This window comes from Sardina pilchardus, chromosome 9 (assembly GCF_963854185.1).
Source record: "Sardina pilchardus chromosome 9, fSarPil1.1, whole genome shotgun sequence".
NCBI lineage: Eukaryota > Metazoa > Chordata > Actinopteri > Clupeiformes > Clupeidae > Sardina > Sardina pilchardus.
This window is the reverse complement of record NC_085002.1, coordinates 32,480,989-32,494,608: the sequence shown is the minus strand read 5'-3', so window position 1 is coordinate 32,494,608 and position 13,620 is coordinate 32,480,989. Positions and strand designations below refer to the sequence as shown.

The following is a 13,620-nucleotide window of genomic DNA, read 5'->3' as shown; positions in this document are numbered from 1 at the left end:
GTCGACATTGTAATATCTAGACTGCATATGCTTATTCATTCGTTAATGTTTTTCATAAAGGTTAATGCAGGGCACATTTCATATTTAACACACTGAAATAGCCTAACCTGAAAAAAAGGGCAGAAATAACTGTGTGACCATGACCAATATTTTACTTTATTTTTCTGAATTAAGTGAAAAAACAGGGATGTTCGATGTATTCATTTAATATAGAAAATACCAAAAATGTGTATGATTTAATGAATAAATATCTTTGGTGCAATTAAATTGATGGTGCTCACAAAATGTGCAAACTAAGCTAGCCTATGTGAAAAAATAGATGGGTTGCTTGCTACATTAGACAAAATGTTAGGCTTAGGCTACATACATTTGATATGAACAAGAATATGAGTTTCCACAAAAATATAAACACATTGTAATTTTCAGTGGTTCCCACGAATCTCCCACAAAGTGTGATGCTCCATCAGCATAGAATTTGCTTTAGGCTATATCATCCTTCTCCTTGCTCCATCTCATCTTAGGGTTGCTCTTGTTTGGTTTGCTTCTGGCCTTGAGCTTGGCCTCATTGCTGTGCCCCTTGGACCAGTGTCAAGTGGCAGGGTTTACAGAGGATCTGCCCCTCCAGTGGGTGACAACCCTGCTCATTAGGCTCCGGAGAGAGAACAACCCTGCAGACCTGTAAGAGGGAGAGGGAGGGCATTTCAGTGTGCTGTAAAATCCAAATTTAAATTTGAGAGACACACACACACACACACACACACACACACACACACACACACACACACACACACACACACACACACACACACACACACACACACACACACACACACAATGCCTTAGGCGACTCATTTGGCACATGCATACAGACTCACTGATATAGACATACGGACAACACTACTATACTTCGATTTGTATCAGATACGTATGTGCTCTACCTCACAACGATAGCACTCTTCATGGAAGGAACGTCCAAGACACTCCACTGTGAAGCTGTCTGTGCCGTCCTCTCTTGGAATGATCAGCAGATCACAGGCACTACACTGTGGGGCATACTTCCTGCATTATTTAAAAAAAAAAAAAAAAAGCAAGTGATTGTTAGACCACCCCACTTTTGCATGTTTCAGATAACTCCTTCATTAGTGTCAGGTCAGACAATTAGGCTATACATAAGCATCTGTGTAATAAGTTTAGTTAAATTTAATCGTTTGAATTTTCAAACTTAGCACTATTCTGTCAATTGTGTACCTGTAGTAGTCCTGAAGGCAGTACACCTCCCCAACTTCTCCCTGTGCAAATCTCTGTTCCCCAATTGGCTGCTTGCACGTTGTACATACGAAGCAAGGTGGATGATAGGCTCGTTCCAAGGCACGAATCACATGATCCTTGATGACCTCACCGCAGGCCCAGCAGGGCTCCAGGCTGGCCTTTGAAGGATTGAGAATAGTTAAGTGGTATTGTATAATTCCTCTATGCATATGCATAGGTTCCCATGGAACCAGTGTGAAACCAGCTTGTCGTTTGCCAGTTTAGGTCTGACTTGTTGTTACAACAGAAGTAGTTAAACACAGTAGCACACACCTGGTAGCAGTCCTCACAGAGTGGTATCCCAGCTTTGTTATAGTAGAGTTTGCCAGCCAGGGGGATGTGACATTGTCGACACTGGAAACAAGTGGCATGGTACGTCCTGTTTAGGGCCTCGATGGCAGGTTCACTCAGAGCCACTGATTTTCTGCAAAAGCCACACAGATCTGACAAACAAATTAGAATTAAAGCAAGCCATGGCATGCACAAATGAAAACTGATGGAAAAAGCAAACGGATAAGAATAAACTGAATTGGCTAGAACTACGTTTTAACCTTTAACTTTGTGCTGCCATTCACCTCTGCTCTCTAGCCCCACGTCGTCCCTTGTGTCGTCCGGCCATGTCTGAGGCTGTTCATTTTTCTCGTCTCCACCAGAGGGGTGTCTCTCCTCAAGCTGTTTCTCAGCGGGAGCTCCTGCCTTTGTGAGAGAGGTTACGATGGTTCAGAGCACGACGACAGCTAGCCGCTTTGTAAAAACTCCACACCATTCAACTGAATCACTGCCCAGGCTTCAATCAATCTTTGAATTTTGGAGATTGTGATGTGTTTCATCCAGGGAGAAAAAAACGGATGTGATGATTGGCACTGCTCCTGAAGATGGCCTTGAGTCAAGAAATTATGCTAATCAGAATGTTACATAATGGATCACTGTAGATTAATGAATGCCTCTTCATCTGTCAGTATTGTAGTAGGCTACATTCCATCCTGCCCATCACCAGTTTGAACTGTTACCCTCCAGGAAATGCTACAGGTCCATAACAACACACACCACAAGACTCGTGAACAGTTTTCATCCCAAAGCCATCACCAGAATGAACTCTGAGGTTATAGCAAACCCGAACACATATACTTCTCTTTTTAACTGCATTGGCATGAAGACGCTTGAGATTCAAATATGTGTGATGTGGAAATGGGAGGATGACAGTGCAGGAAGAGTAGTTACTATTCTATTATACTTATCTTACTATCTATTTGACTATTTTATTATTTATTTGATCTACTTTAGTCAATACTGGTTCTTGGGGGCATGTGAATTGCATTGCATATTGTACAATGACAATAAAGAAGTCTTATCTTATCTTATGTCACCATTTCACTATTCAATATAACAATTGATTTCCAATTTGAGGTTTCCAATCTAATGCCTATATTGTGTACTCCCTTCAACCTCCTTAAAGTCCTGTGTTGTAGACATGCACCTTTTTGTGTGTCTTGATGGTTTCACAGGAAACGTTAAACAAATAGCATAGGCAAATCTGCTTAACGCAGAGAACACTTGTTGCCATAGATGGAGCTGAACTCAAATCTTTGCATTTTTAAAAACATTGTGTATTTCTATAGGGAGGAATGCTGTTTGCTGAGCTCAACCAACATAGCTGAACAGTCGCAGGGCCCCATGGCCTGGGTGAGTTGTGAACAGAAATGTGTGAATTCCCCTCTGACCCGATGAGGGAACACTATGCTCCCAGCATCGGTGCCCGAGATTAGGGAGCTACAGTGGCCACTGTTTTCATTGCATCTGCCACAAGACTGAACCCACAATAATGGCGCAAGAGGGAGCGTTAAATTTCACTGAGCTGGAGAAAAGCAGCCGAGATGTGTGTATTTGGTTAAATGCTCTGTTTCTTTTGGTAAGGCTAAAAACACAGAGACAACAAAGCCCAGGTCACGCTTGTCTCCTAAAAAACAACTGCAGCTCAGCTGCCTTCACGTACCACCCCCCACCCCCCCAACCCCTAATCTCATCTGCAGATGTACTTATTTGACACTGCTCTCTAGAGCACCACAAGTTCTCCAAAATCCACTGGAAATTCTGCAAAAATGTGCTGTCACAACATGCTGTTGGATTCCCTCTGTGGGTTCCGATGGTGAGTATATGCTGGTCTTGGGGTGGGAATGGTTGTGGGGGGAGTACGTGGTTCTCGAGGCCAAGATGACTTACCTCAGCTGTTGTGGCAGTGGGTGTAGCGTGCTGGAGGTGAGGGAGGCTGGGGTGGGGGCTCTGCATGGATGGAGGAAGTGGTGGGGGAATGGCAGGACCAGCCGAGAGGGCAGCGGGAGACGTCACAGGGGGCGGAGGGGGAAAAAACTCTGGTAGAACAAGATCACAGTGGGGTGGAGGGTGGTTGGATGAACATGGTGGGTTTTTCCATCTGCCCATCACAAGCACAGGCACACTAATGTTGACTGAAATACTTTAACTCCTTTTGCACAACACACAAATATGTTGCCACCTTTCCCTGAACAATATTGCTTGCTTGCTTGCTTGCAGTATAAGGACGAGTCAGAAAGAGGGAGAGTGCATACTGCATACTGATTCCACATATGTTTGTACATATTTAAGGTTAATTCTACATTTTGACTAAATCTGTATTGTCCGGCAGGTGGTTACCATCAGAGAAGGTTTCTGCTGTAGCCGACTCCTGTTTGGGGGCAGGGCCCCTGTCCTTTCCCATGGTTGGCGCAGGTGAGGGGAGTGCTGGAATAGGTTCAGGGGCTGAAGTTGGGGACGGCGAGGGCATCTGTGTCCTCCTGTGTCCATCTTGCGAGGTGGAAGAGGGCCGGCGCTGGGCCAGCTGGGGCTCGCTGGTGCTGTAGCCAGGGCTGAGGGGCGGGCCGGAGTCTCTGGCCTTAGTGCTGTGGATGTGGGAGTTGGGTGTGACGGTGGCGCGGTACGGTGAGGCCAGAGTGATGAACACTGAGGACACCATCCTCTTTGGGGGTGCTGCAGACATCATGGTGCTGGAGCGGCAGCATGGAGGGGGTTAGTAAAAACTGCTCCGTGTCTGCCATACTTCATTCTCATTTACAGGTTTGCTATAACATGCAGAGGGTTTTTTTATTTTTATTTTTTTCTAAAGAAAGCTATTCTGTATTGCAACCCAAACAATCATGAAATGCAACTTTGTTTCATGTTGCTGCCATATTTCAGGAGTATTATTAGTAACTTGGACATGTTGTTAAAAAAAAAGCCATGCTTTTTCCTGTTTTTCTATTATCTGAGCAGGCAGTGGAACATTGTGGTTTATCTAAGCATCCAGAAAGAGAACGCAAGGCTTTTTAACACCCATTTATGATCAAGCTGGTCAGTGGAGACCCACCCATGGGACACATTTCCTCACACCAACTATAATCATTTACTCAAACCACCCCCACTCTGTCTCCCTCCCTCTCACACACATGCAAAAGAATAACAGTGTCTCTGCTGCAATAGAGTCATGTTTATTCATTTGAACATTGTATTTATGAAAGTAGGGTTTAAGAAAGTGAGTACTGGCTTCAGATTGTTCTATGTCATGTAATTTCTCAATTTGCTCTTATTTTCAAATGAAGACTTACAGTAACTGTAAATCAGAAATGTGTTCATCTTTAGGTAATGCACCTGGACTCGGCCCTGCTAGAATGTGTGGTCAGAGATGGGTACTGGCACTTATGGAGGACCTCTTGCGTGGGGTAAGTGTATGGTGTGATCACCTTAATGTAAAGCTATTGGTATAATAGAGAGATACCAATGCCTTTCACACTCAAACAAGAATGACATCTCAGGCATTTGTATAGTCTCATTTAACAGTAAATATTGATACTGTGTCTTTATTAGACAATACAAAACACACACACACACACACAAACACATATAAACAAATGTATGTCTATGTGCATGTGTGTACTTATAGGCTACTGTGTGTGCTGTATGTGCTAAGTATACTTAAAATGCAGGAATGACTATACTGTGTAAATCACAGTAATTCTTAAGCCCACAAGCACAATCCTCTCCCCCACTGTTCCCTCTGGTCCAGTTGGCACCGTTTCATCATATTCACCATTTTGTCAACTATTGAGAAACTAAAGTGAGATCACTGTTTCCTGAGAGAAAAGAATTGCATAACTCAATGTGCAAAGCCCATTCTACATACCTGTTGGGGAACCAGTGTTAACCCTCTGGTCTGTAGTCCTCCTCTTTTTCTCTCTTCCTCTCCCTCTCTTTCACTCCTTCTGAATCTTGAAGCTCCCGGTCGGCCCCACTGGTGTCACTCACAGGGCCGTCACTGAAAGAGTAAGAGAGAGGGCTGTCGTAGAGCGGGCAGCTATCTACAGAAAGCCACTCCTTTTCCTCCACTGCTCGCCTCCCTCCCTCTCTCTCTCCCACTCTTCCTCCCTCCCTCCCTCCTACACTCCTGCTCCCTCCCTCTCCCCCGCTGAGTGACAACACTCCTTTCCCAGCCGTAAAAGGTAAACAGTTCATCACTGACAAAGCCCACTAAAATGGGTGACACATGCACAGTCATCAACACACAAAAATCATCTAGTCATAAAGTTTTAGTACACACGCATACACACACGCACACACACAGATATCACAACCACTCATGAAAACATACTATAAGCTATGAGACATGCACTAAACCACAAGCACTGAAAGTTAATACATGATGTAAAGTACATGCTAAAAAGCATGCTCTACTAGAAGGCATGCGTGTGCATACACGCACACAGGCACGCACGCACGCACGCACGCACACACACACAAATACACATCCCCCCTCCTTTCCTCTCCTTTATCTCAGAATTCAGCAGGATGTGACTGTACCTGCCTTTTCCAGCTTTGCCCCTCTACTTCTTTTCTCTGCGTGCCCCTATTCCTCTCTCCCTCTCATTGTTCTGTCACTTTTATTTTCTCTACCTCCCTCATCGAGTCTGCCCTCTCTCTTTTTTTCTGTTCCCCTTCATTTTTCTCCTCCCATCCCCCAATGCCAATGCTATTGCCTCTTGTTAGTTTTTTTCCTTTTCTTGAAGCATCCATTTTACACAGTTTTCCTGTTGTTTTGTGTCTGCGAGAAATCAAAACAAAGGATAATATCCAAAACGAGGCAGGCTCAGACAGATCTCAGGAGCTCAGGTCAGTTCATGGGGGTATAAAGTGAGACTGCAAACAGATTCCTTAAAGCAAGAAAGTAGGGAAAAGGCAAGGATTGTCCAACTGAGAGGCAAAAGGTAATGATAAGAAGAAAAGAATAGTGAATACATTTGTATGTGGTATACTAAGCCACTAAGAACGTAAGTGCCCCCCTCTTCATATTTATCAGTCCTATCAGCAAATATTTTGGCTTTGAATGGACCGTAACCTTGGGAAGCTAGAGTTTCCTTCACTGACTCTGGAATCTGGAGCAAGGGAAGGAAAAAAGACACCAAAAGAAGAAAGGAATAGTAGGGGGTGGGGGGCTGAAGGAGGGATTGAGTGAAAAGAGGGTACAGACTCATGAAAATGGAGTGAGAGAGAGAAAAGAATCGAAAGAGATGAGATAGAAAGGGTGAGGTGTAAACCAATATTAGGTAAGGGGGCTACAGGGTTAAGAATCAGGGGGAGGGGCTTGGGTCGGGGGGTTGTGTTGTTCCAGTGTCTGAAGAATGGAATGCCACAGTGATGTCACAGCAGCAGGAGGGAGCATGCCCAGCAATGACATCATCCCCGCCAGCACAAGCTCCTCCTCCTCACCATCACTTTAGCTGCCAAAACCTGCAACTAGAGAAGAATTGGAGGAGCAGTTCTTATGTTGTGTTTGTGTGCAAGAATCTCTCCATATTGGTTGTGCTATATGCAGATAGCACACTATCACTTTTGTCCTGTTGTGCAGAGGACAAATGGCAAGGAAATGGGTTTTGAATATGCCTCTGACACCCCAAAACAGGATATCACACAATTATGCTGATTGAGATATCATTTCATCCTTGTTTATTTAGTAAGCTCGATGTGTGTGAGGAAAATGAGTCATAGTGCATGTGTGTGTGTGTGTGTGTGTGTGTGTGTGTGTGTGTGTGTGTGTGTGTCTGGACTTGACTCACATTTGAGTTTAAACTGTATTAGTGAGTGACATTAAAGGTATACTATGCAACGTTTTTCAGTTAATCAATTCGTTCCATACTGTTATATATGATTAAATGAGTCATTACCGGTCGAACAGTGGTTTTTTTGGCCGCTCTAGTGGTCTGTAGCGGTAAAACCACACTTGCAACTTCAGGAGGCACCGGGCACGCACCCATGCTCTACTCCAGGAAGTGTCATGTAAAGTCTCATGAAAAGGCACGGCAGACTGACCGATTGAGGAGTTTTGTCAAATATACACGCTAAAGCTGTAGGGGAAGCTCTGCAGAGAAATATGCAAGCATAAAACGAGCGATAATAAAAGCGAAACCGGTGATGAAATCGCCAATCCTGCATAGTATACCTTTAAAAGTACAGTATGTAGTAAATTGTCTTTAGAAGATGCCAGTGTGTCTATGTCTGCATTTTCACTGTAAACGAAAGCTAATCCAAACATCCTATTCTTTCACTGATAATAAATATGACCAGTCAATGATTAGAGGTTTTCACATTTAATATGGCATTGAACACATCAAAATACTGTGAATATTCTAGATTTTTTTTTTTTCAATAATTTAATCACAATTTCAAGGTGTCCATTAGACCACAGCTGCATTTAACACAGGAAAACAAAACTGCTCTAAATCAAACTCACTATCCTTCCAAACCACTAATTGAGTGTGTGAATGCTTTGTTGAGGTATGCTTTTGTTATTCTAGATATTTTAATTCTGTGAAGACTTGAAATTTGACGAGAAGTTCAACATTTTTAGACCACTGTATGGTGCTTCCCCCCTGCACGCCGGCCATGGAGTTTAGTGGGAGCCTGAGATAGTTACCACATTTCCTTGTCCATGATTGAAACAGCCAGGAGCTGAGGTTGATTACTGCACAAGAGTCTTCTTCTGTTCGGATGGTTCTGCTGACTGTGCAGTATAGGCTGTTCTCATGAACCAGCTGAGCAGTGTGGCCTTGACATACAATTCCCTCTCTGTTCACAGAGCAGTTCTCTTAACAATGTCCTCTAACCATAACCCCGTTGTGTTTTATGTTAATACTTTCTCTGCAACCACTGAGTCTCGTTTACCCATGGCATTCCTTGCTATTCCTGTCATCACAGACTGTAAGCCTGTGTCTTTAAAGGAAAAAAAATCTTAGGAATGATTTCCTGTGGCATTGGAGAGCCCCTGCTCTATGTGTTTGAGTCATTGTCATTGTCAGAGCTTTGGCCCTACCAGGACCTGTGCCACACCCATGTGCCATTCCACCTGGTTAATGAGTGAAAGGTTACATAATAAGTCTGCATGGCCTGCAGATAAAACAGGTTGAGTCCACATTACAGAGCATGAACATGGGACCATATCACGACGTACAGGAGTAGCGGTCTTGTGCAATGGGTTCAGTCAATTAGTCATGCCACAGTCGGCTGTGTGAGCAACTGAAGCCTGTTGTCATTCAGAGGATGATGGGCCATGAGGATCCTGGTCGTCTTCCTTAAGAAGGAACATAATAAACACAGCCTTTAGAAACACACCCATGCCATAGAGAGCACTTACATAAAACACATATTTTACATCATCATCAGTAAAACAATGAAAGTAACAAATAAAGATCACAATGAACCAAAACAAAAACAATATCAACCAAGTTTATAGTCCTGTATTACAGGGGACCAAAACTCAAATGCAGTGCTGTGAGTTGATTTCCCCTTCTAATTACTAACGTACTGCCTTGCTATGTAGGATAGACAGAAAGTAGCTGTTAGTGCCCTTGTCCTAGTTAAAGGCGCTCTAAGCGATGTAACCTGTGGGGTGTCCTACGAAGCAAGTTAGACAAATCTAGGTTATCTAGACATATCGAGGCTACACAAAGCCTCAACTCGGGTATTAAGTTAAGTGATCCTACGACAGCAGGTATGTGATAAATTTGTCAAACTAGGCTTTCAGCTCAGATCTGTGCGCGTTCTCGTGGTTGGGGTGATTTTGACCAATCGGGAAACGTGGAGACGCACACAGCCTAGGTTTAAAAACGATTACTTCCGCATTTATGAGCGGTAGCGAAATCTAGGGTGGTCTTTTTTAGTGTCTAACCTATAACATCAAAAAGTCGATGGTCATCAGATATTGTATGGCGTGCATGTCCACAGTAGTGACATATTTGCACGCACAACATACTTAAAAGCGCCTTCGAGATTCAAAATGTTTGCAGAGGCGGGGCCGAACCTGTTCAAAGTATGACAGATTAGCACACGTGAGATAACTTCGTTGTTCAAGATAATGGATTGGTTAGAATTGGTCAGAGGGCGGTGATATTTCACGATTTGAGCTATAACTAAGCACATAACCCGCTCCCGAGCAGGTTTGGTTGCGAGCATAAGATACCATGGTGATACAGCGACGCTAAAACAAATCCACTTTCGTATGACAGCATACCCTGGTTTTGAGCGCAACATACCTCGCTAAGGCACTAATCGAGCTTCGTAGGACACCCCACTGGTTTCTAAACTATTTTTTTTTGTCACACAGCAAACATCACCTCACCATCCACTATAGCTGCTTGTGCCCCGAATACACTATTTAAAAAAAAAATGGTCTGTGTGGACAGCCCAGTCTCCAAACACAGCAACAAAACCAACCTGGTTCAATCTGGGCCATAAAAGCATAACAAACTATTCCAGGTAATCACAAACAATCAATTGCGCGGGGGGAGGGGGAGGGAGAAGTGAGCTATACAGTAGCTCTCTAATTTTTTGACTGTCAACAGAAGTGACATTTCCCAACATAGCTTAGAACGCCTTTAAGAAAAATACCTGCAGTAGAGTATAGCTAACACTTAGTAGCATGTAGCTGTCTTTGACAAAAGAGGAATTGAGATCACTGCACCATTTGTAAGTCATATGTGAACCTCAGTGCTTCTGCCCTAAATGTATTTATTTAGAACATTGACCACTTCATAAAAGAGACAGGGCACAGGACTTTTACAACAGTAGTAACCTGGGCATGTACACTACCAGTCAAAAGTTTGGACACGCCATGGTTTTTTTTTTTATTTAGACTTTTTTACAAAGTAGAACAATACAGGAAGTTATGTAGCATATAGCACCTGTGAAATGATGTAAGCAAAAATTCCATTTAAAGTAGACAGCAATTTACTTCCAGTTTGCATATAGACACATTTTGCTCAGGTTCTCATCCAACTTGATATAATCACCTGAAATGGGATTCCATCAGTCTTGAAGGAATTCCCCATTTCGAGCAGTTTTTGGCCGTTTTTAAAATAATTATGTTGTCCTTAATGATGGCAAAAGTATCAAAGTCATAAAGGTAAATAATGGAGAATACAAAATATGAAAAATTTATATAAGCTATATATTTATAAAAAAAACTTCCTTGACTCTATGATGTAGAGCAACACGGAAGACAAAGTATGGCAGAACAAATAGTAAAAACAAAAAGGAAATGTGTGTATCTCCAAACTTTTGACTGGTGGTGTATATAAACTTGTTCCGATGATGTCTGTCAATAGTGAGTTGCTTATCTGTTAGTAAATGTGACTGCCACACACACAGGCTAACTCACCGGTGGCACGGTGGAACGCAGGAGGCCCAGAGAGGGAAGCAGACAGACGCTCTCCCCCAGGAAGCAGAACAGCACCTGGAGCACATCGGTGAAGTTGCCCACCATCAGCAGCCACAAAAACAGGGCCACCACACGGAGCCCTGCCGACCGCAGCATCGCCTCGCCGCCCGGGCTATTCTGCTGGTCCTCTGAGGAAAGACAGAGAAAAAGCTTTACTCAACTAGGTGCAATATGATCAAAGTGAATTCTTTATTCATCTCTATGCATCTTGAGGTCATTGTCTTATGATATGATTATTAGCTTCCTCAACAAATTGCAGCAAGATGAATTAGAATGGAGTGAATACAAGCTGGAATCTTCTCCCAAGCAGCAGTTCTGAAATGCACATTTCCTTCGGGAATCACTCTACTTTCTTATTCAAACCTAATGTTATCATGTTGATAAGGCTCCCACATGCATTCATCAAAGCCTCTGAACCATGACCAGTGTTTTTTGAAGACCTTTTGTTCTGAGCTGATTGTCTAAGGTGTCGGTTGATGAATGGTTACAGTCAGATACTTACACACACACACACACACACACACACACACACACACACACACACACACACACACACACACACACACACACACACACACACACACACACACACACACAGCAAAGATATTAACATTTGGGGTTGATCACAGTATACCCACTATACAGCTAACTAGAATACACCACTGTGCACACACACACACACACACTTACCCAATACCCGAAGCAACAGTAAGACGTAGCACAGGGTCATTGGTGCCCAAAACCTCAGGTCCTCCGCCCCCAACAGGAAGTGCTGACACACCACAGCAGTGGCTGCCACACTGGCTATGGTGAAGACCATGACGACACTGCGGCGTAGTGTAGGTAGCAGAGCGTCCCGAGAGGAGACGAGGGTGAGGCAGACGCCACAGTCGCGCCGGGAGTAGTGCTTGGGGTACAGCTGGCCCACATGAGCCCACAGGCGCTGGCCCTGCTTGGCCAGAAACCAGCAGAGGCCAGCAGCCAGCAGGAGGCTGAGGCCGCGGTGCGGGGCCCCTCCGTGGAGGTACTGGAGAGTGCAGGTGAGCGCACAGCCCAGCGAGAACTGACACTGGATCAGGAACTGCTTGGTGACTTCATGCAGGCTGCCCTGATGGAGTAGATAGAGAGAATGTCAATCTAATTGTACACAGGCATAGATGTTCCTCCAGCAATAATATGAAGGGCCACCACAGCATTGTTTTACAATGCAAAAGTTTGAGCTAGAAAACTGTGTGGCGATAGACACAAGATAACGAGAGAAATTCCTTACAAACATAATGTGACCACTGATTTATAGTGCCTTGAGATAAAACCATTGGTGGAATGATTATATGTAACAATTATTGTATCGCCCCATAACTGAATAATAATATTATATGCATGTGGTATATGTGTGTGTGGTTAATGTGGGCTTTGTGGAATCTTGCCTGTCCAAAAATGAGCGAGGCCAGGACGGCCCTGAGGCAGAACTCCAGGACTATCAGGGAAGAGACGCGAGGTCCCACCAGGGAGAGAACTCCTGTGAGGAGAATGAATTGGATTCCACTGCTAAGGCGACCAATCGACTTTGTTTCACCATTTGGTCTCTCAGAAGTGCCATCTGCTGGTGTGTATCTGAGGAGTACAAGTCAAGAGACCAATTCGGTCAGATCCCATGAGTGTATTATATCACTGTAACTAATAATGCTATTTCAATCTGTCTCGCTCTTCAGTTTTAACACTCAAGCAAACATACAATTGTTGGATTTAGGGTTGAGAGTAGACTTACAATGACAAACAATAACAGTTTTGCAGAAACAGTTTTGCCTGGAAAAGGTTTGACAACTTGGCAACAATTTGTTTCATATCATCAATGTTATTACAAAATTTACATAACATAACAATACCAAATGTTTTATTGTTTTTATTGCTTAAATAAAATATAATTCAAAATCACCTTGTGTAACGGACGAACAGGCTCACCCGAAACAGATTACACATCAGAGTTGTTCCACAAGCCCCAACCACTCCTGATAACAAAAGAGTCATTAACTACAGGACATTTTGTGTACATTTTATACTATTTACTACATACTACTTCATACTATGTATACACTACTACAGCAACAAACATCATCACTTGGGCTCTTTCGTGATTACTCTCATTGTGAAACATCACCACTCACTTACCTTGCAGAATGGAAACCACAGGGTTGTCCTCTATTGGCAGCCACGCCATGACAGCACCAAAAGCCATGCTTCAAGTGTAACAAGTGGTCGGTGGTCAGTCCAGCTCTTATGTTGGGCAAGTGATTCAACCATCAAGGATCCTTTCATCAAAACACAGAATACTCTTTTCACAGACATGCATCCATTTCATAGCACTGATCACAGAGCTCATGTTGCCATTATCTATCTCAAGCTACAAAGGTCACATTACTCAACTCAAAGGAGATAACCGCTCTTTTGCCTTGTATTTTCTTTCAGAGTGTACTGAGAATGGGTTTCAGTCTTGCTAAACACCATGACACACAGTCCATGATTACTACATGGTACAT

General features: G+C 43.5%; 2 protein-coding genes and 1 long non-coding RNA gene across 3 annotated transcripts; 1 reads left to right on the top strand and 2 right to left on the bottom strand.

Annotated features, from left to right (window-relative positions):
- Positions 1-134: 134 nt before the first annotated feature.
- On the bottom strand, positions 135-5,632 carry fblim1 (filamin binding LIM protein 1). The gene is made up of 8 exons (XM_062544795.1): positions 5,501-5,632; positions 3,979-4,328; positions 3,529-3,677; positions 1,884-2,004; positions 1,582-1,751; positions 1,249-1,427; positions 939-1,059; positions 135-676 (listed from the first exon to the last, which is right to left on the bottom strand). The coding sequence occupies exons 2-8, from the start codon at positions 4,322-4,324 to the stop codon at positions 563-565; spliced, it is 1,200 nt and encodes a 399-aa protein (XP_062400779.1). The 5' UTR covers positions 4,325-4,328; positions 5,501-5,632; the 3' UTR covers positions 135-562.
- On the top strand, positions 4,635-10,116 carry LOC134092009 (uncharacterized). Its single transcript, XR_009940153.1, has 3 exons — positions 4,635-4,852; positions 4,960-5,039; positions 9,971-10,116. It is a non-coding gene; the product is annotated as an uncharacterized LOC134092009 (long non-coding RNA).
- Positions 7,943-13,486, bottom strand: LOC134092008 (transmembrane protein 82-like). The gene is made up of 6 exons (XM_062544797.1): positions 13,253-13,486; positions 13,020-13,092; positions 12,511-12,697; positions 11,774-12,191; positions 11,024-11,211; positions 7,943-8,938 (listed from the first exon to the last, which is right to left on the bottom strand). The coding sequence occupies exons 1-6, from the start codon at positions 13,317-13,319 to the stop codon at positions 8,897-8,899; spliced, it is 975 nt and encodes a 324-aa protein (XP_062400781.1). The 5' UTR covers positions 13,320-13,486; the 3' UTR covers positions 7,943-8,896.
- Positions 13,487-13,620: the final 134 nt, after the last annotated feature.

Bases quoted from the DNA above. Each gene is read 5' to 3' on its own strand.
- fblim1 (XM_062544795.1), bottom strand. From the start codon at position 4,324: ATGATGTCTGCAGCACCCCCAAAGAGGATGGTGTCCTCAGTGTTCATC. The intron at 1,428-1,581 runs GTGTGTGCTACT...AATCCTTCAAAG, and splicing joins TCTGTGAGGACTGCTACCAG to GCCAGCCTGGAGCCCTGCTG. The intron at 1,060-1,248 runs GTACACAATTGA...TAAATAATGCAG, and splicing joins TGCCTTCAGGACTACTACAG to GAAGTATGCCCCACAGTGTA.
- LOC134092008 (XM_062544797.1), bottom strand. From the start codon at position 13,319: ATGGCTTTTGGTGCTGTCATGGCGTGGCTGCCAATAGAGGACAACCCT. The intron at 12,698-13,019 runs GTGATTTTGAAT...TGTACTCCTCAG, and splicing joins CTGTTCGTCCGTTACACAAG to ATACACACCAGCAGATGGCA. The intron at 12,192-12,510 runs GCAAGATTCCAC...CTACTCCATCAG, and splicing joins CCTCGCTCATTTTTGGACAG to GGCAGCCTGCATGAAGTCAC.